Here is a 20,605-nt window from a genome sequence, read left to right as displayed (position 1 = left end):
CAGCCTCTGAGATGGGTGCTGAGGGGAGGAAAGCAGATGAGGAGACAGGAGCGGACCAGAAATCAGGTACTCTCTCCAGTTGCTCTTAATTCTAGGGTATTCACAAGCATCCCTGCTCAGGGATAGAAATCTCAGATTAAAGGCACAATCTCTAGGTCTGCCCACTCAGGTGCTACTAGCTCAGCATTGCTGCAGGAAAATACACTATGCAATGATAATTACAGTAGTAGTGATAGCAGCAGCTCATGTTTACTGAATGCACACTGTTTTAGGCAATGTTCCAAGAGCTGACAAGTAAAAACTAACGCCTGCAACTCTGTGAGGGAGTCACAATAACAACCTCCAGTGCACAGGTGTGGAGTCTGTGACCCCCACCTGCCACGTAGCACCTGCCTGCCTACAGCACTGAGCATTTTCACTGTAGTCTGAAGATAGGGAAAGGCCAGTTAAAACAGACTCAGGATATAGTATCTTGGATAACTAAGACACAGAGGTGATCAAGTTATTTATGGACCAATTCATCAGAGACCCTGATCTGTCAGGAAAAATACATCATCAGAAAAAGACTGAATAGAAATATGTGGTAAACAGTCTGTATGACTGTCCCTGTACATATTCCTGGCTTGGGGATGGCTTCTTGTACACTGTGGAAAGTAAAAAATGAGAAAAGTCAACAAATTTCTGATTGTTATTCTGCATCATGAACACACAAAGATACATGCACACAGAGCATACATATTACTAAAGAAAAGTTGGCAGTTGTTACAAACATGGGTGTTACCGGAACTATCACTGAATCTTCAATATTTTAAATCAATCATCTCATCTTTATTGCATATTTGAAGAAATCTATTTGGAAATATAAAGTACCATGAATAATATTTTGGCTTCAGTTTACCAGTGATCTTTATAAGAGGGAAATACACAACTGGGAATAAAAGGGTGAAATTGTTATATTTCTTGCATAAAGAGGAAGGTATAAAATATTCCTAAGCAATAAAATATTTGGTAATGCACACATACTAGCAAAACTAAGTTGCTTATTTTTTTTTTAAAAAAATCCCTCCAAAAGCTGTAATATTTATATAAAAGTTTATATCTGCAAGCTATATCTTTCAACTTTAATTTCTTCTCAACTGAACTGGAAAAGGATCATCTTTAAAATCTTACTACTCCAATTTTTCTACTTTATTCAAAAGGCAAAATATTTTGTCCTACATCAATATATTGTCTTATTTTTGAGCACTCCTCCCTCTGGATTCTTCAATCATCTATTTTTTCCCTTTCTTTCAAGTTTATTACCAGAAAGACATAATTTGCAAGGATAGAATATCTGTATTGCCTATTTTTCCATTTAATATGTCAACCTTTACTTCTTATTGTCTTGAAAATATTCTTCCATTGTCCCATGTGCAAAGACAAAAATATCTCTTATCCCCACAAGAGCAAAGGTCAGCAAGCCATATCTGCATCAATGAGAAAGGACTCCTGTGCATGGCCTAAAGAGCGGTCATGGCCCCAAAGCTAACAGTGCAGGCTCGCAGGCTCGGCCAGGCCAGGCCAAGAAACAGCAAGCATACGGGAAGGAGATCGTTCGTAATGCAAAATGCTTTCAAGTTGTTTAGGTTCATGGAGAAAGACATTCAAAATGAACTGCAACCCCAATGAGGACATTCCAAAATAATATCAGCACCTTGCTGAACCCTCAGGAAAAAAGATGTGGTCAGCAAAAGTTCTATCCTAATACAATGAGGACATTTCTATATTAGATTTGTAAAAGACAGAAGATATTTTTAAAGTTGCTTTATTTCCCTAGTGAGGTTGTCCGAAAACTGGGCGAAATTCTCAAAGTGTCTACCCGGCAGGATGAAGTAATATGCTATCCCAGTCAGAAGTAATCTCCATATCACTGAGTTCCACATCACCGACGCTGCTGGCAGCTCAGGCACAGGAGTCTGCGTTCTGCAATTGGCTTGAGAAAGCTTTAGAAAAGTTCACAGATGACAGACTCACAGATCATTAAATGAAGTTAAGGGTTGTTTGTCCCTGTACACTTTATCCCCAACTTTCTTTTACAAAATATCCTCAGGCATCACGAAAAGCTCTGTACTATTAAAGTTCAATTAACAGAGCAGATCAGGCACTTTGAGATTACTGCTTGAAGCAGTCACGTCCAGGCTAAGCACAACAAAAGTTACCAGTGGGAGGCAAGTCATACAATATTAAGCAACGCATAGTACCAAGTACCCCGAGGTTTATATCAGGGTGGCAGAAATAAAACAGTATTGTTACAATGTTATATTTCTAAATTATTTATCTTTGAAACAAGGCAATTTACACATTAAGGCAATTTACACATTAAACAAAAATCAGTTGATCCTTACCATGTTCCTCTTTATAAAATAGAGTTGATAGTGTATCCCTAAAGAGGAACAGAAAAACTTGGGTAGTCTTAAAGAAACTTTACACCTTTTGTTTGCCCAGAAAAAAAAATCTTTCTTTTATATGTCAGGAATAGGTTTATATATATAATTGTCAGAAATAAGAACTGAAGGAATATCCCACCCAAGGAGCTCTCTGGGAGGCTGGTGCTCACTTTGGGTGTGACGCTGCCTTTGAGAGGTCTTCAAGACCTTTATCCTACACTGATCTTGCAGAAGGTATTCTGAACTGGGATGCAGGCAATTGGATTTTGTTCTCACCATGATGCCTGCTATTTTTCTGTTTTTGGATGCTATCTAACATCTATGGCTACTGATCTGTAACCTGGATGCAGTATGATGTAACACATCACTGTATAATGTTGTTTAGGTATTCCTGCACATGAATTAGATAAGGACATTTGCTGGATCCCTTAAGAGTTCGTGTGTATGTATGGAGGCAGCTACATTAACAATGAAAACAAAATAGGATTAGCTCTATAAGACAAATGGCAGCCTGGTGCTATCCTAAAATGAGGAAGAAGCCATTAATCCCACTCATGAGGAGGACTCAAAAGTTAGAAGAAATTTTGAGAAAGAATTTAGTCTTAATCAGTACTTTTTTTTGGGGGGGGGGAGTCCAATAGGTTTTAGACTTTTCTTTTGACCTTGACCTCTTCCTAGAATGTTCCCTTCCCAGGTACCATCACGACTTGCCCCTCTTCATTTAGGTCTCTGCTTAAAATGTCAACTCATCCAGGGGTCCTTTCTTATCCTCTGCAAAATAGCACCTGAATACTTCCTTCACTCTTGCCAACCACAACTTTTTTTTCTTTTTTTTGCAGTGCTGGAGTTCAACGTAGACCTTGACCATGCTATGCAAGAGCTCTACCACAGAGTTACACGCTGGTCCTGGTTTCATTTTTGTCTCACTTAACACCTGTATGAATTTATCATTGATGTATTACACTCCCCCCGCCCCCTCATACTAGAAAGGAACCTCCAGTAAATACTTTGGTGTGTTGCTGTGTCCAAAGAACAGATTCACCCCTATCCCAAATGAAAAGCAAATGTCCTAAAGAGGCATGCGGATGGTGTGACTCAGTAAACATTACAGGGAAGATGTTTACAAGTGTTTTCTCCATCACTTAGGTGAAACACATCAGAAAACTTGGGGTGCTTAAACACAAAGGAGATGGAGGAAAAAATTGGGGTACAAAAAGATACTGAATATGGAACTAAGATACTAGTGTGCACACCAGCTCATGGGAACTAAATTACGATGGGTTTTTTAAGTTAAAAGAAAAAACATCTGGGATAAGTGATGTTAAAATTTAGGAAACAAATGCCATCTTACAACTCTTAAAAAGTGGATCTGAATGAAGAAAGATGCAGGAGAACTTTGTTTTAGGGAATCTCCTCAAAAGGCTGAGCATAGCAAAATTTTACTCAAGCTCAATAACTTCAATGATACGAAAGCTGTGACCACTCCAAACTCCAAAAAAATCAAGAATCCAAATGATACTTTTATAATTCCTTTAGCAACTTATAGGTCCTTTCATAAGACTTACAGAAACCAAAGTGCTAAATTAAAAAGTAAGGTTAAAGCCCTGCAGCTTGAGAAGTGTAGGTAACTACTCAAATAGACCTCTCAAAGGACACCAAGCTAGGACCCTTCAACCTCCTATGCATCTAGAGACCCAGGGAACCACTGAGTTAAAGATCCTGCTGAGCATGCACTTCTGCAAAGAGCAATTCAAATAATCTATGGTAATTGTAAAACAGCCTGAGGCTCACTGGCACCTTTAAATGCCTCAGGGCAAGCTGCTGCAGGTCAATAAAAATGATTCACAAAGATGAGGATGAGCAGCCCCCAGACACTCAGAGAATGTGACAGGAGCTTGATTGCTTTCCCCAAGTTAGAAGCTCAAGGAGAAACTTCTTACTCCTTCCTCTGAGATGAGGTTCCTGACCCTCACTTGGGGCCAGGGGTTTGCCTTACAGTTCACACCAAGAAAATAGTCCACCCCCGCAGATTTCATCTTAAGTAATGCTACTGAATGTTTAACTCAGGTCAGGCCAAACTTCTTTCATTTATTGGATTTCCAGCACTCTCAAATGCTTTCCACCTTTCTGTAAAAGGGTGACCAGGAGTGCATCCTCAAGAGCATCATAATAGCAGCCTTTCTGCAAATTACTCCGTGCTGTAAAAACACTAACCCATTTATCTTGCATTCCCAATTTGTTTACTGTAAATGGTACAGTCAGCCTTCTGTACCCTGTGTCCCACAACAAAAGATTCAACCAACCACAGATATTTTAAAAAGTCAGAAAGTTCCAAAACAGCAGAACTTGAATTTGCTGTATGCTGAATCCCCTTGAGTGAGCTGCTGCCTCAGCATTCTCTGCTGTAGCCTCCCACCATTTCCCACTTCCTCCAGTCTCTCTCCAGGGCTCCTAGTTTGAGCATCACTCACCTGGTGTGTTGTTTGTGTACTGTATAGTTAAGCCTATGAAGGGTCCTACCCTTGATGATGATGTCATCATTCCCTAAGCAATACAATATTAACAACTATATACATAGCATTTACCTTTTATTAGTCATTAATACAGAAATGATTTAAAGTACATGAAAAGATGTGCATAGGTTATATGCAAATTCTACATCTACTAGCTGTCCTGGAACCAATCCCCTGCACATATCTAGGGAGGGCTGTAGACTGTACTATGACAGCCATTAACAGCATTTTTAAAAGAAAGGGAAAATACCCACAATATTATCATAACCATTGTTTTTTAATTGGCAATCATGCTGTGACAAATGTTACACCTGTTTCTATCTGGCCTAACTCTGCAAATGTTTTTTAGATTTAATTATATTTCATTATGACTTTAAAAATAGTTCCTTCTATTAATGTTATATTTAACTAACAAATGTTAAATAAAACATTGATTTTCCCAGACAGCCACTACCAGTAATTTGATATTCAACCTTCTAATCATTTTACTATGTATATATTTGCCACATGAACTGTGATACTAGTTGCCTTAAAATTTTTCTAATTATATATTATGTCATTAAAAATAACCGCAAAGTATGACATGAGATTGCTCTATCATATTTTATTCAGTGCACCTTTTATTGGCCTTCAAGCTGCTTGCAAGAGGATGATATTCTGGAGCTAAAATGATATCTGGGTTTCTTCTATACAGCATGCACTCTGCTAAACACCATGACAATTACTGGCCTCAGTGATTAGTCCACCTTAAGGCCTCTGCATTGTATGCTAGTATATTCTTAGGCTTAATCTCTATGACCAAGGATTTCATGAACTTTCTTTCTCAGTTCAGCACTTAGCTCTAAGCAGAATGACATCCAGGTGTCTCCCACCCCTCCCCACCAAGAGTGAGTAATACTGGCAAACAGCTGGTGGAAAAATAATTGAGTTTTAAAGCTCAAATTCTTAAGTCAGTTCAATCTAGTAACATTTTTGGACATGAATTTTTATCACTAGGATTAGCTCCTTCAGGAAACAGGTGGAGTAGTCCATCCTTATCTGTAGACTCCCTTTCTGTGGCTTCAGTTTCTTGTGGTCAACTGCAGATTGAAAATATTAAGTGGAACATTTTGGAAATAAGCCATTTGTAAATTTTAAATTGCATGCTGTTCTGAGTACTGTGATGTAATCTCAAGTCATCCTGCTCCATCCGGCCTAGGATATGAATCATCTGTGTCCAGCACATCCATGCTGTTTACCCAGTTAGTCCTGTAGTAGCAGCCATCTCAGATCCACTTGTCTTACTACTGTGGTACCTCAGCTTTTGTGTGCAAATAATCAATATTTTATTTAATAATGGCCCAAAGCACAAGGCTAGGTATAGTGGCAATTTGAACTAAAAATAAGCCTTTTAAGGAGCTTCCTTTCAGAGGAAAGGCAAACATACAAGGAAAAGGAAAAAAGTATCATAGGCTGAGGCTTCTAAAATCTATGGTAAGAATGAATCACACCATGCAATTGTTAAGGAAAATGAAATAAAATCCCTGCTAATTTTGCTGTCACACCTCAAACAGCCATGGTGCATGGTAAGGACTTAGTTAAGGTGGAAAAGATATTACTTTATTGGTTTCGGTATTGTCTATTATTCCAGGCTTCCACTGGGGTCCTTGGAACATACCCCTGTAGCTTAGGGAGACCAGAGTACTGAATTAGATGTTTTTCATGCTACAATTGAACCCATGCTGTCATGTATGCTAAGCCTTGGCTCTATCCCTGCCCCATTAAGACCCAATGCTGCATTTTTTAATTTCAAATTTTCAGATTATTGAAGAATCTGATATACTGTATTAATTTACCACAGCAGAGATACAAACCTTTTTTTTTCTTCTCTTAAGTGTTAACTAAACTTAAAGGGTAAACAGAACGAGTCAAGAGTAAAAATAGAAAAGTTATTCCAAAAATCAGATGCAGTGAAAACTGCATTCCTCTTTCAGAAAGAAATACGTCAGAGATTCTGCATACAGATTTTTTTTTTTTGTACTAAAAGATTGGCAGTTTATATTCCACTGTGCTCTGTCAAAAGTACTGCTTCTGGGGAGAATGGTGGGTGGCCTCTTCTCACCAACTTTCCTGCAGAAAAGGGTGGATTTTAAATTAAAGACAAAGTGAAACTCATAAGTTTAAAACATTCTTTTGGTCTGAATATAGAATTGTGAAGGGGCACTCCTCACCTAAAACAGATAAAATTCCATCGAAACTCCAGAGATGTGACAAACAACTGCTTGAGACCAGCATGGCCGCCCTCACTGAACTGCTCCTGGACCCCATGTTAACAGGGTGGCACTTCACCCTGCCGCCACAGCAGCAAAGGGCAAACAGGAGGGAAAACTTTAGTCTAGTTTTTAAATATTTGCTTTGCTTTGCCTTAATTTAAAGAGTCTTTCTCTAACAGGAGGAGACAACTGTCTTGTGGGGGAAAAAAAATTCCACTTTTATTATCTCTTAATTATAGTGTCGCTGTTCCCAATGTTATACAATAGCAAAGAACTCTGCCGGCACTGCCATCATAAACTATTTTCAGTATGTGTGACTCAGAATAACATCTACTCTCTCACATTTGACATGTGGGTATAAATTTTTAAAACTTTCGATTACAGGCAAGTGTGTAAATCCGTCTACACTGAGTGAACCTCCCTAACCATGCCAGGTGCCACCCAGCTGTCTCTATGACTACTCCTCATGCCCAAAGTATTTGAGACTGAAAATTCATACCATCAAGAGGAACTTGCCATCCTGAAAAAGCAGTTCATGTTAAAACACTTCAAATTAGAAACTAATCTCAGGTGGGTAAAAAGACAGAAGAATCTATGCTGAAAATACAAAAATGTGATTAAGATGTTTAAAAATAACTAAGGTGATATGTTCACACAATTCGCCTCTTTGGATTCATTCCTTTCCTACTCCTCTGGTCCCTTTTTCCAAAAGAACCTACTGTTTAACATTGGAGCTATTTCTCCTGATAGTTAATTACCGTCATAGACTGAAACAAGGTGCTTCTACCACTGTCACAGTAGGTTATAAACATTCTCTGTGATACCCCACTACATCTTCCTGATATATGTATTTTTATTTATATTTTTATTGATGATCTCTGTAGTTTAAATGAACATGCTGACATGTTCTTCTTCAATGAAGTTTTTTTTCTGTAGCTTTACTGAAGTATTGTCAAAAAAAAACCCCACATATAATGTACAATTTGATGTTTAAATATATACATACATCATTAAATAATTACCGATATCAACATAATTACTATACCTTTCATTTTACATCATTATCAATTTCCTATTTATTTTTGAATCAAAAAATTACTTTTATTTCCTAAGTATCAGCAGTGTCTTTTGACCTCCTCTCCACAAAAGGAGCTTAAAGCTCTTTGTTTCCTTTTGGCTCTCTCTCCACCTTTACCTTTCAACTTCTTTCACTGGATTCTTACAGGGAGGAGGACAACATTTATGTTCTATTTTGTAACTATAAGTAAAGTGTTCATATTTCTGAATGTGAACAATGAGCAAAATTCTATTCTTAACATTCTTAAATATTACACTGGAGCAATGGCAATCAAAGGTTTTTGTTTGTTTTTGTTTTTGTATTTTTTTTAATCTTGGTACTCAGTTTTATTTTCTGGGGTATACCGTTGCTTGTACAGATTTCAAGAAACATATCCTCACATTAGTTTCTAAATTTTCCATGCACTCAAACATTGAGTTTTAAAAAATGTATATAAAATATGTAAGACATTCAGAAGTTATCAAACATAACACAAGTGTGCATGCACCACCAAATACCTTAAACTATTCATAAGTACAATTTAATTTCTTGTTTCTACTCTCTGCATGTTATTCTCCCTGGCAGAGGTAACCATCATTCCATAGGTAATAATTTCTATAAATGAATATTTCTACTAAAACCAGTACTGTTTTATATGCTTTAGAATGTTATTGCATAAGCATATTATTCTGTTCTTTTTCATTTAACACCATTTGTGAGATTCATTCATGTTGATAGACGGAATGCCAGTTCCTTTCTTCTCAATGGTACACAGGGTTCAATTACATGAGCACTACACACAGAATCCATCCAATCTCCTGTCAAAGGGCTTTCAGGTTGTTCTGAGTTATTATAATGCCATTATGTCTATGCTTCCACTTGTAAAACTAGAGAATTTTTTTGCGGGGGGCAAATACATACCTATGATAGATTACCTGACACACAAGATAGCTGATTGTTTTTGCTTAAGGCTTATTGATTATTGCCAACTGTTTTCAAAAATGATGAGACCACTAATACATTTGTAGGATAAAAGAGAGCCCCCTGCTCTAAATCCTTGCTAACATTTGATATGCTTTCAAATTTTGGCTAAGTTCAGCATGTGAAATGACATTTTACTGTGTATTGATCATTAGTATGGATTTGGTTGGATTGAGTATGTCTCCATATATGTATTGATCATCTAAGTTTCCTTTTTTTGTAAATGGCCTGTTTTAAATGTTGCCCATTTTCCTACTGGGTTGTCTGTTTCTAATTAAGGATTTCTTCACAAATATACACTGTAGGTCCTAATCCTTGATTAGAAATATGCTACAAGTAACTGCTTTCAATCTATGTATAACCTTTCAACTTTTTAAAAGAAAATTTTAAATGAGGCAGTCTTGAACTGGGGGTGTAGTTCAGAGGTAATAGCAAGTGCTTGGCATGTATAAGCCCTGGGTTCAATTCTCAATCCTGCAAAAAAGTCTTTAACATTAAATGTAATTGTATAATAGTGTAATTATGCATATAAATGTCTTCCTAGTTTTCTTCTCCTAAGTTAAAAAAAAACTATACTCAAAATTCATTAAGTTATTGTTCCACATATTCTTATAAAAATCAGTTTCAAGTAGATTAATCTTAACTTTTTCTGCCTTTTACCTTTAATCTACTTGAAACTGATTTTTATGTAAGGTCTAAGAGAATATACACATACCACTCAGCATCACTTACATAAGCATTTTTGTCACCCTTAATTATCTAAGTTACTTCTCATGCCATAGAACAATTTTTCATAAATACTGGAAATTGTTGCTTCTAACCTTCTCCTTTCCATTCTATTGTCCCATCTATTTGTCTTATTACTTGGTAAAATGTCAGTATACTCCAGTGCATTTCTTCCCCTCATTTTCAACACTGTATGTGTATGAAATGTTACTTAGTTAATAGACTATTATTTAGAAGTTTGTACTATAAATTACAAATTATAATTGTTTTCTACATAGTATACCCATAAACAAGTTCTTTGGGGGATAGGGGCTGTGTTCATTGTTTAAGTTTTTATGGATATAGAGTCTCAGGTATTCAAGAAGTGCTTAATCCATGTAGAAAACAAATTCATTATTTGCATCTTAGCTTCTGTAACCTATGGTAATAAAAACTAGACAAGCATTTCATTACTGCCACATTTTTACCACTAAAAAATAAAAGTACAATATTATGAATGGTGTTTATCAGGCTGTCCCTCCTCCATGCTATGTCAGTATAATTGGGGGAGTCACTCTCCGAAGAGGATGGGGACAGGAAAGTAGCAATTACTGTGTGAGGAGCCCTGGTGTGAGGCCATAAAGAGCTGTGGAAACTCTAGTCAGTGAGGAAATGCCTAACTTGCTTCAGCTAATTCCATTTTTAAAAAGTATTGTATTGGCCAAATAAATGTTCAGGCCCTATTGCTCCTAGTTTAAGACCTACTTATCTAAAAGCATGCTACACAGTGACAACACTGCCCCAACCACATAAAGAACACAGAACCTAAGTGTTTTCTAAGTATATTTTCTCATGGAAATTGTTCTTAACAATAATAGCTAAAACCAGATATACTGTAATTCTATAGTATAACTTGGCTAAGGCAATTAAGATCTATTTCCTCATCTGTAAGATAGGGATAATAATAATATTTGCTTTATGATTGAAGAGTGTGGAATAAAGCTCTAACGGTGAGTTTAGTCATCATCATGGCCATTTAGAACAATCATATTTTGAGTACATTATTTCTGGTCACTTTCTTGATTTTTACAAGGGACTACCAACAGACTGAGAAAACTAAAAACTTACCAAACTTTCTGACAAAATCCAGAAGATACATTTTGTTTTTTTCAAATATGAGTTTCCAAAGCTTTCCCTTAATGTCAGATTTAATGGGTCTGGTAAATGTATCTGAGTAGATATAGCACTTTCTTTTAATCCTGATTTGTCTTCTGGAGGTAGAATGTCTGAGCTGAGAAGATCTTTTAAAAGGCAAAAAATGAGGTGGGTGCTGGTGTTGCACACCTGTAATACCAGTCGCATGGGAGATTGAGGCAGGAGGATTTCAAGTTCAATACCAGCCTCAGCAATTTAGAGAGACCCTATTTCAAAACAAAATAAAAAAAAATATAAGACTGGGGAAATAGCTCAGTGGTAAAGTGCCCATGGGTTCAATTCCCAGTACTGGGGGGCGGGAGGGGGAGAGGTCAAAATGAAACAAGAAAGCCTGCAAAAGTTTAAAATATATTTATATGAAAAATTATGGATGCAGTCTGAAAAACTTGTGTTTAGAATTAATTAAAAATGCATACCACATCAAATCCTGAGTGGAACAAGTGGTTCCTTCAAGACAAGTCAATCAACACTTAATGGGAAAACAATTTCTCAAGAGGACTTTGACCCAAATCCTTACTTATTAAAAACTTAGAGAAATATCTGTCATCAGAGCACCTTGACATATTTATGTACATGTGTAAATGTAAGTTAGGTCTAGCTCTACTGAACATGCTGAACCCAAATAAATGTTTACAGACTTGACAACAGAATTACAAAAAGTATCATCATGAAGGTGTCTCAAAATTACTTGTAGCTTCTCCAGCAGTCTCATTTTTTTGAGGGGGGAGGGGAAGGCTGGCTTTGAACTCACAATCTTCCTCTCTCAGCTCAACTCGCTGGGATTATAGGTGTGTGCCATGGCACCCAGCTATTTGTATTGGAAATAAAAAATGATGTATGTATTGTACATGACATATGAGTACTTCATAAAACACCTCTCCCAAATTTACGTATAGTGACCATCTTTCACAAGAGGAAGGGAAAAGCACTTGGAAACAGTTCAGGCACTGTGGGGCACTTCTAAGAAACAGTAACAGCTGATCGTTTACACCAACAAGGTCAACCAGCTATGACTGAAAGTTCAACACAAGGGGGAAGAAGAAAAGATTTTAGATGGGAAGGAAATAAACCACTTTCTGAATTTCTAAATACAAAAAACAGTTTGCTTGTACCTGAATGTGCAGAATTCCTTATCATTTCCATAAGCAGTCCAAAAGACATTTCTTAACAAATGGGATTGATAACTGCCCTACTATAGCAACTAGATTAAATTATATGTTAAATATATAAAACCAAAGGTTTTAGACACTGTACAAGAGCAGCACTGGACCATGATCCTGAAGAGGAAGAAACACTTGAGGCAAGCCCACTGCTGCTTGGAGCAAGTTTTCTAGCCCTCTTAATGAAACTTGTTAGTCTGCTGACTTGAGGAGACAGAGTCTGGTAAGGCAGAGGGGACTGGAGTAGAGTAAGATTGGAGGTAGAAATGTACAAAGTAAGAGCTCTGTAGAATTGAAGAGAAATTCTAAGATCTTGGCTAGAGCATCAATCTGAGCACAACGGAAAAGGAGATAAGGCATGGGAAAGAATCATCAAGCAATTGTAAAATGAATAATTTCAAGAGCTCACAGAGGCCTGGAATAATCTGTGTTTTCATCAGCCAGAGTGGACTTTGTAATATATGGAGCACTGACTGGGTAGTCTGAAGATGAATAATAATGTTTTATTAATGAAACTAAAGAAGTCCCAGAGTAAAGGCTGTTCTAGATCCATGATAACAAAAAAGATAAAGGCAAGCTTCTAAAGAATTTAAGAATTTGGTTTGTCTACAATTAACTTATCAGCAGATCAGCAGAAAATCCAACATCAAAATGTGTGTGTGTGTGTGTGTGTGTGTGTGTGTGTGTGTGTGTGTGTGTGTATGCCCAAGAGCTTAGGGAAAAAAGGAAAGTATTCAAATAAAACCTATTAGAGCTGGCTGGGATGGTGCACGCCTATAATTCCAGTGGCTTAAGAGGCAGAGGCAGGAGGATTGCAAATACAAAGCCAGCCTCAGCAATTTAGCAAGGCCCTAAGAAACTGAGGTCCTGTCTCTAAATAAAATATTTAAATAGGCTGATGATGTGTCTTAGTGGTTAAGTGCCCCTCCATGGGTTAATCCCTGGTACAAACCACCAAACAAAAACCTAACAGGAATGCAAAGAAAAGGGAAAGTATGACAGAGAGAAAAAAATAATCAATGTAATAGTCTCAGAAATGACAGAGAAGGGTTTTGAAGAGAAGGCCCTTAAAACAGGTATTATAAAAATCATAAATACACTCAGTGACATGAAGAAAAACATAAGCCTGATAAGCAGAGAAATGGAGAATACAAAGATTCCAGCTAAGTTCAAAGATAAGAAATACTATCTATAAAATGAAAAATACGGTAGTAAATTTGAAAATTAAAATTATTATTAAAAAAGTAATGAAAGAACAAAAATAGCTGGAAAAAAAGAAAAAAGGTATCTAAAATAGAGTCTCAAGGAAGTGTTGGAGCAGTATCAAGAGATCTACCATGCAGAAAACAAGTCTCAGAAGGAAGGTGGGTACTTTAAAAAATGATAGCTAAAACTTCCTAAAGAGTTAAAAAATATATATACAAACAAAACAAAACAACATAAGCCAAAAATCCAAGAACACCAAAAACACCAAACAAGGAAAACAAAGAAAATTACAATAAGGCAGTTCATAATAAAATTGCTGAAAACCAGAGGCAAAGGAAAAAAAAAATTGAAAGCATCCAGAGGCAGGGAACAGCATTAGGTTAGAGAAACAAAGACTGACAGTTAAAAAAAAAAAAAAAAAATCTAAACTCACGGTATATAAGTTCCCACAATCAAGGCAGGATATAGACTTTTTCAGACTGATAAAACATGAAAAAATTTCTTGCTGATAGGCATGGGGGTAAAAGTAAAAATAAATTGCTTTTCAAAGAAAAAAATGTTAATGTGCTACTGTGAATTTTACGACACACAAAGAATAAAAGAAATGGGAACAGTACATAGGCCAGCAAGGGAGAAATGGAAGAAACCCGATGCAAGGATCTCCAACTACATACCAAGGGTATAACCTGAAGGTGGAACGAGACAGGTTAATGTTGTGGTGTAAACCCTACAGCTGGCACTAAGACAACCAGGGTACAGTCAATAAATCAAGGGAAGAAAAACAAAATCACAAAAAATAACTAATCCTAAACAGGAAGGAATGAAAAGGGGAAAAAAAGAACAGATAGAACAAACAGCACAAGAAAATACAGCAAGATGGCAGATTTAAAATCAACTGTACGAGTAAGTACTATATATCTAAGTAGTCAAACATCTAGACAGAGTATGAGCTCAGGTAAAAAGCAAGACCCACCAACATGCTATATAAAAGAAGAGACTTTAAAAGATAAAACCAGAGATTAAAATTAAAACCTGGGAAAATAGCATAAAAAAGCTAAAAAGAAGTTCAAGTGGCTATATTAAGTTTAGACCAAGTAATCTTCAAAATAACTCAAACTGTACACTTTAAATTGGCAATTTTTAGTTTATGTAGAATTATTAGAAATCATGCACTTTGCTATATTGGAAAGGTTAAATTATCTGACTACTCTAAAGTGATTTGGAAACCCAGAAAATCATAACGAAGATCACCAGGAAGAGCCTGAGGAATTAAAGAAGGGTAAAATGTCCAATATCCCTCTAACTCAGAGGTGAAAATTCCTCCAAGGATAAGTTAACTGAAAGGAATAAAGCCTGGAAACTGGAGCCCAGTTGGCAGGGTCTTATCCCATTTTTGAATTTTGACCTCTGATACGAGACAGGAGACGAGACCAAAACAGCAGAGGCAGGTTTCTTTGAGAAACAGGCAGAATTTCTTTAGCTGCCCGAAAGACAAAAATGTCCCATGACATTTATGATTGTCCTAACCAATCAGAAATTCTCCAAGTAGTTATCTGAGGATTTAAAGGAGTTGTACTGGCAGGAAACTTCTAGTGTGATACAAGGGGTCTGTGATAGCTCAGCTGCCAGGCAACCCTTGGATTTCACGTTCACGTGCATTGGGTTCTCAGGAATCAGAGCCTCCAGCAGAGCAATCCTCTCCAATAATCCTCAGAGATGGCCCAGGAACACAGAACACAAAGAGAACTTCCCTCAGGAGGAAGAGCCTGAGGATGCTGAAATAAGTTAACCAGCCAAGCCAATCCACTGCCAGGAAGTGCATCAATGAGGGATGCTCACATGGGTGACTCTGCTCTCCTTGTCTAGCAGGATGCTGTGCATATTTTGAATCAGTGGGAGCTGTTTTGCTTCCTTTTTTTGCCTTTTTTTTTGAGCTGGCATTTTAAACTGTGTTATTCTGGTTTTTTTTTTGTTGTTTTTGTTTTTGTTTTTTGCCTCCAGTACTTTATATGTAGTAGGTATATCAGATATTTCTATATTTTTCATTTAGTTCATAGATTGGCACTCTATTCATACCTAAACTAGAGAGAATATACACAGCCAACCAATTTTATCCTTGGCAATAGAAGCTGCAGCTGGACATAGCATGCTGCAAAGTATATCTGTGGTTATAAATGGAAATTTTTACTATGATTAATGCATTGTTCAAACACAATGTATGTGCATGCTCGAACAAAGAGATGGATATCTAATCCTTTGTTTGCCAACAAAATATCCCTTTTTTGTGAGATCTGTATCTCATTCCTTCTTGAAGAAACTTTCATCTCAATACTGCAATAAAGTAGATGTTGTCAATCAAGGTATTTAATCTGCTTGGTCATACGGATCAGAATCCTGTCCTAAAGGGCAGAAGGAAAATTTTCCTCAGTGTCAAAACCGAGTACATAATCTTTCATGATGCTAACAGCCATATATCCAGCCATGTATAAAATGCCCCATTTGAAAGAATAAAGCTAACATACAAAATTGTACACATATAGAAATGGAGAGGGTGTCCTCATAATTCTTCATCTTTAGGTGTGACCTTTTTCTAAGTTAGATTGACTTGCCATCACTTGCAGTTATAGAAACTCACACAATGTTGTTAGATAAAATTAAGTAGCTTCCTAGGCTAGTGAATAAGATGTTCAGAAAATACAGTGGAGGTACTCCTAAAGAACTTGGAAACACTAAGAAACTTGCTTAATATCACATTCACTGTTAAAACCACTCCAAGACAATGCTTCCCTTAAATGCGACCTAATAGAATCTGCTAACACCTTAGGTCAAAATGTCCAGTCACAGATTAAAAACAGAGGTACTGTGCATCCCCCTCCATGTTATTTCACATCTGTGTATGCAGGAGGGCAGGGACACCACAGAGGTAAAGTCCTCTCATTTTGAGCACATACATCAGTTTGTCTTAAACCATTCAACTATATCAAATTGTTATTTGACTTTCTGCAATTATTCTGTGTAAACATATTCTATTCCTCCCAAACTTTAAACATTATCTACCAGATAACACCATTATCTATCGGAAGATAATCACATCTCATACTCCATGGAGAAATTGGGATGGGCTTCCTTCAATTTCCCAATACCACTCATGCCATGCTCTTCTACATCTCACCTGCTCGTCTCATCAAGGCCATCCACTCCACACATGCTTTAGATATGAAATCACCCCCTTCTCCCTTTGTTCCTAGGACCTTACGTCATTGCTTAATCTGGGTTATAAATCATCTTTTCTTCAACCACTAGAAATGTGAACTCCATGAAGAGAGGGATCTTGTCCCTCCTATTATTTTTGGTGCCTAGCATATAGCAGACAGACAGTATTATTTGTTGAAACCATGAAACATAATGAATAAGAGTCTGAGAAATAAGTCTTCTGTAAGAAGTCATCTGTTTCTTGAGTTCTAAACCATTCTGCTTAGAGAAGATCAGTGCTACAGTGGCTCTCTGATTTAGGATTAGAGACTTTCTCAAGAACACTTCTCTAAATAAACATTTTATTTATTTATTTCTCTAAACAAACATGATTTTTCTTCATCCATAATTTTATTTCAAACAAATTCACTTTAAAATGTAAGCTAAAGTACATGAAACAAAAGAACGAATGAAGCTTACTCTTTTTTCCATCCATATCTGCATGGATTTTCCGAGCCAAGAATCCGCTTTTGTACACAGCAGCATTTGGGTCATGAGGAATGTCCAAGAATGGGTTGGTCGTGCTCCCAATGCGACTGATGGTCTTTGGATGTGTTCCATTGGCCTTCTCATCAGTGCCTTCTGAGGGGGACTTTTTTTTCTCTTCGTCATCTCTAAGAGGGAAAAAACACATAAAGACTGAGCCAAGCAACTACCACAATATTCAAACAAACACAAAAACAGTGTAAACTCCCTTGCTTTCTAACAAGGCCCCTCTTGAAAACAAATCACCATGATAATAGCCATTTATGAAAGGGCCTCCTATGTGAGAGGATTAATGATCATGACAATCTAGTAAGATCAATATAGCATTCTGTAGTACAGATAAGGAAACAATCAGTGAGTCCAAATGTATATACCGGGCTAAGACTCAGTAATTAAAGCAAGAGATGATGAGGGTATAACTGTAAAATTCTAAAGCCTGGGCTCTTCCCACCCACAATGATGCCTAAACCAGTGGGCGCTTTTCCACAGAAATCATGATTTCAACTTTTGTATTTCTGCAGGACCTAGCACAGGTTGGCATATAGAAAACAACAAATAATTACAGACTGAGTCCACTGAGTAATATTGAACTATATCTGCCAAATAACCAGGCTAATTCTTAATATCAAAACCCCAGGTGCCTCCTGTCCGTGATTTAGATGGTGCCATGACATCTTACAGGTGCCATTGTCTCAACCACCACATAAGCGTGGGGCACCCTATCAGCCACTGAGAAAACCCCTAATTGTCTCTTTTCTGAATCCCTGATCCTAAAAGTGCAGCAAGTTTAAACCTGAGACTATAACATATACAAAGCACAGAGGAGGCAGAGAACAATGACCTTATCGGTTAACAAAGAAGAGGGAAGTCAATGAGCTCTGATACGCCCCTGGAAAACAAAACACCATTATAAAGGCATTTGCTTTTGCTCAGCTTTTTCTATTTCTAGAGTCACCTGTGGTTTCTTATTAAACCCTGCTTATTGAATCTTTTATTAAAACTTCAACCAAAATAACCACTACCAAAACATTTTGAATAAATCACAAGATTAAAAATCATCAAGTATGTCTGATGATGGTGGTAGTCAAAAGAAAAATAGCCTTCATCCACTGCTATTTTATAAGTAATTGTGAAATATATGAAAGTAAAACTGGACTCTTAAACATCCATATTTTTTATTTTGAAATAATTTTAGATTTTCAAAGATAGTACATTGAGTTTCCATATGCTCAGTTTCTCCTGTTAGCATCTTACATAACTACAGTAAATTTTTTTAAACTAAAAATTTAACATTAGTAAAATACTATGCATTGAACTTGAGATTCCTTTCGATTTCACCAGGTTTTATTCATTAATTTATTCTTCTATTCCAGGATTGCATCTATAATCGCACGGTGCATTTGGTTGTCACAGCACCTTTGTCTCTTCCAGCCTGTAACAGTTGCTCAACCTTGCCTGGTTCTTCTTGGACTTGACAGTTTGAAAAGCACTGGTCAATCATTTTGCAGAACATCCTCAACTTAGTTTTGTCTGATGTTTCCTCATGACTCGATTGAGGCTGTGCATTTTGTGGGGGAGGATACAACAAAATGCAATGGACTCGGGGGGGGGGGTCTAGGTTTTATAGCTGGTGATATTAACCATGATTACTTGGTTAAGATAATAAGTGACAGTTTTCTTATATAAATGTTTGGGGGAAAATATTTTGCCAACTATGCAAACATCCTGTTTCTCTAGCTTTTGCCCATTAACATTAGTATTCACAAATGGATCTTGCCTGTGATGATTATTATTGTGGTGATCTAATGGTTCCTTCATGAATTTTACATTCTTTGGTACAAAAATCAAGGACATTTATATTATTCTCTGGATTATACCACTACCTGGCAATCAGAGGTCTGATTTTCTTGCCTATAGTCTTGCCTTTTTTAACATGGAATGTAAATGAATTCTTTTATTTGGCAAAATGCAAATTAATCCGTACTAACATGCCAATCAATAATTCATTCTTTGTTATTGTGAAGCACTACTTCATTTTACAGATATGTTTGTTTAGCTCTTCACTTATTAAAAGATATGAGGATAGGCTCTAGTTTCTATGAGAGACAGGGTTTTATCAACTATTAACAGAGTGAAGAGACAGCCTCAGAAGGGAGAAGACACTTCAAATCACACACCGTGCCCAACATCCAAAAGGGCCTCAACAGCAAGAAAACAGCATTATCAAAAAATGGGAAAGAACATTTCTCAAGAGATAACAGTAGCCAACAGATAAATGAAAAAAACCTCAACCTCTCTAATTATCAGGGAGATGTGACTAAAACCCACAATGAGATGTCATGTCACACTTATTAGGACAGCTATGATCAAGACAATACAACCAACGATAAATGCTGGCAAGGGTGTGTAGTAAGGGGATCCTTATAGGATGCTGATGGGAATCAGTACACCCATTATGGAAAACTGAACCAATTACCTGAAAAATTAAAAATAGAATTATTATGTGATCCAGAAATCACATTTTTGGCATAAATTCAGAAGCATGGAAACTGGAATAATGAAGAAACATCTGCATTTCAATGTTAATTTCAGCATTATTCACAACAGACAAGGTAGAGAAGCAATTAAATTGTATCCATGGATGGATGGATGGATGAATAAAGAAAATGTGGTACATATAGCAAGAGTTCCCACTCATCTACCATCCTATTTTCTGAGGTCTCAATTACCTATGATTAGCCCTTGGACTGAACCAAGGGTTACATTATATGAGAAAAAGGATAGTGTGGTATAGAAAGATATGAAACAAGAGAGAGAGAGAGAGAGAGAGAGAGAGAGAGAGAGAGAGAGAGAGAGAGAGAGAGAGACACTCCACTTACATAACTTTTCTTATAATACATTGTTAAAATTATGTTATTATTAATCTCTTATTGTGCCTGATTTATAAATTAACTTGATCACAGATACGCCAATGTGAGTCTTACAACATTATCTCCTGCAGATTAAGGGGGGACTTACTCTATACTCAGTAACAATACACATCTGTGATACAGAAAGGAATTCTGTTTTGTAGGACAATGTGGATGGAACTCAAGAACATTAGGCTAAGTGAAATGAACCTGGCATAGAAGGATAAGGGCTGTATGATCTCAGTGACATGTGGAATCTAAAAGAGTTGATCTCATAAAAGAAAGATGGTAATCAGAGGATGGGGGCAGAGAGAGGGGTGGGGCAGGCAAAGATGTTTATCAAAGGGTACAAAGTTTTAGGCTGAAGGAATGTTTTAGGGATCTATGGCACTCACGGGGACCATAGTTTATCATAATACATTTTAAATTCCCAAAATATTAGA

General features: G+C 36.8%; 1 protein-coding gene across 8 annotated transcripts in view; it reads right to left on the bottom strand.

Annotated features, from left to right (window-relative positions):
- The window catches only part of Psd3 (pleckstrin and Sec7 domain containing 3), a 550,748-nt gene that overhangs the window by 80,300 nt on the left and 449,843 nt on the right, over positions 1-20,605 (bottom strand). For all 8 annotated transcript variants that reach the window (XM_078030943.1, XM_078030944.1, XM_021729090.3 and 5 more), the window contains one exon: positions 17,188-17,381. In XM_078030943.1, the coding sequence (XP_077887069.1) occupies positions 17,188-17,381 (194 nt within the window). The remainder of the gene's footprint in view (positions 1-17,187; positions 17,382-20,605) is intronic.

This window comes from Ictidomys tridecemlineatus, chromosome 14 (genome assembly GCF_052094955.1).
Source record: "Ictidomys tridecemlineatus isolate mIctTri1 chromosome 14, mIctTri1.hap1, whole genome shotgun sequence".
In the NCBI taxonomy this organism is placed as follows: domain Eukaryota; kingdom Metazoa; phylum Chordata; class Mammalia; order Rodentia; family Sciuridae; genus Ictidomys; species Ictidomys tridecemlineatus.
The sequence above is the reverse complement of the archived record's forward strand: the minus strand, read 5'-3'. Positions and strand labels throughout refer to the sequence as shown.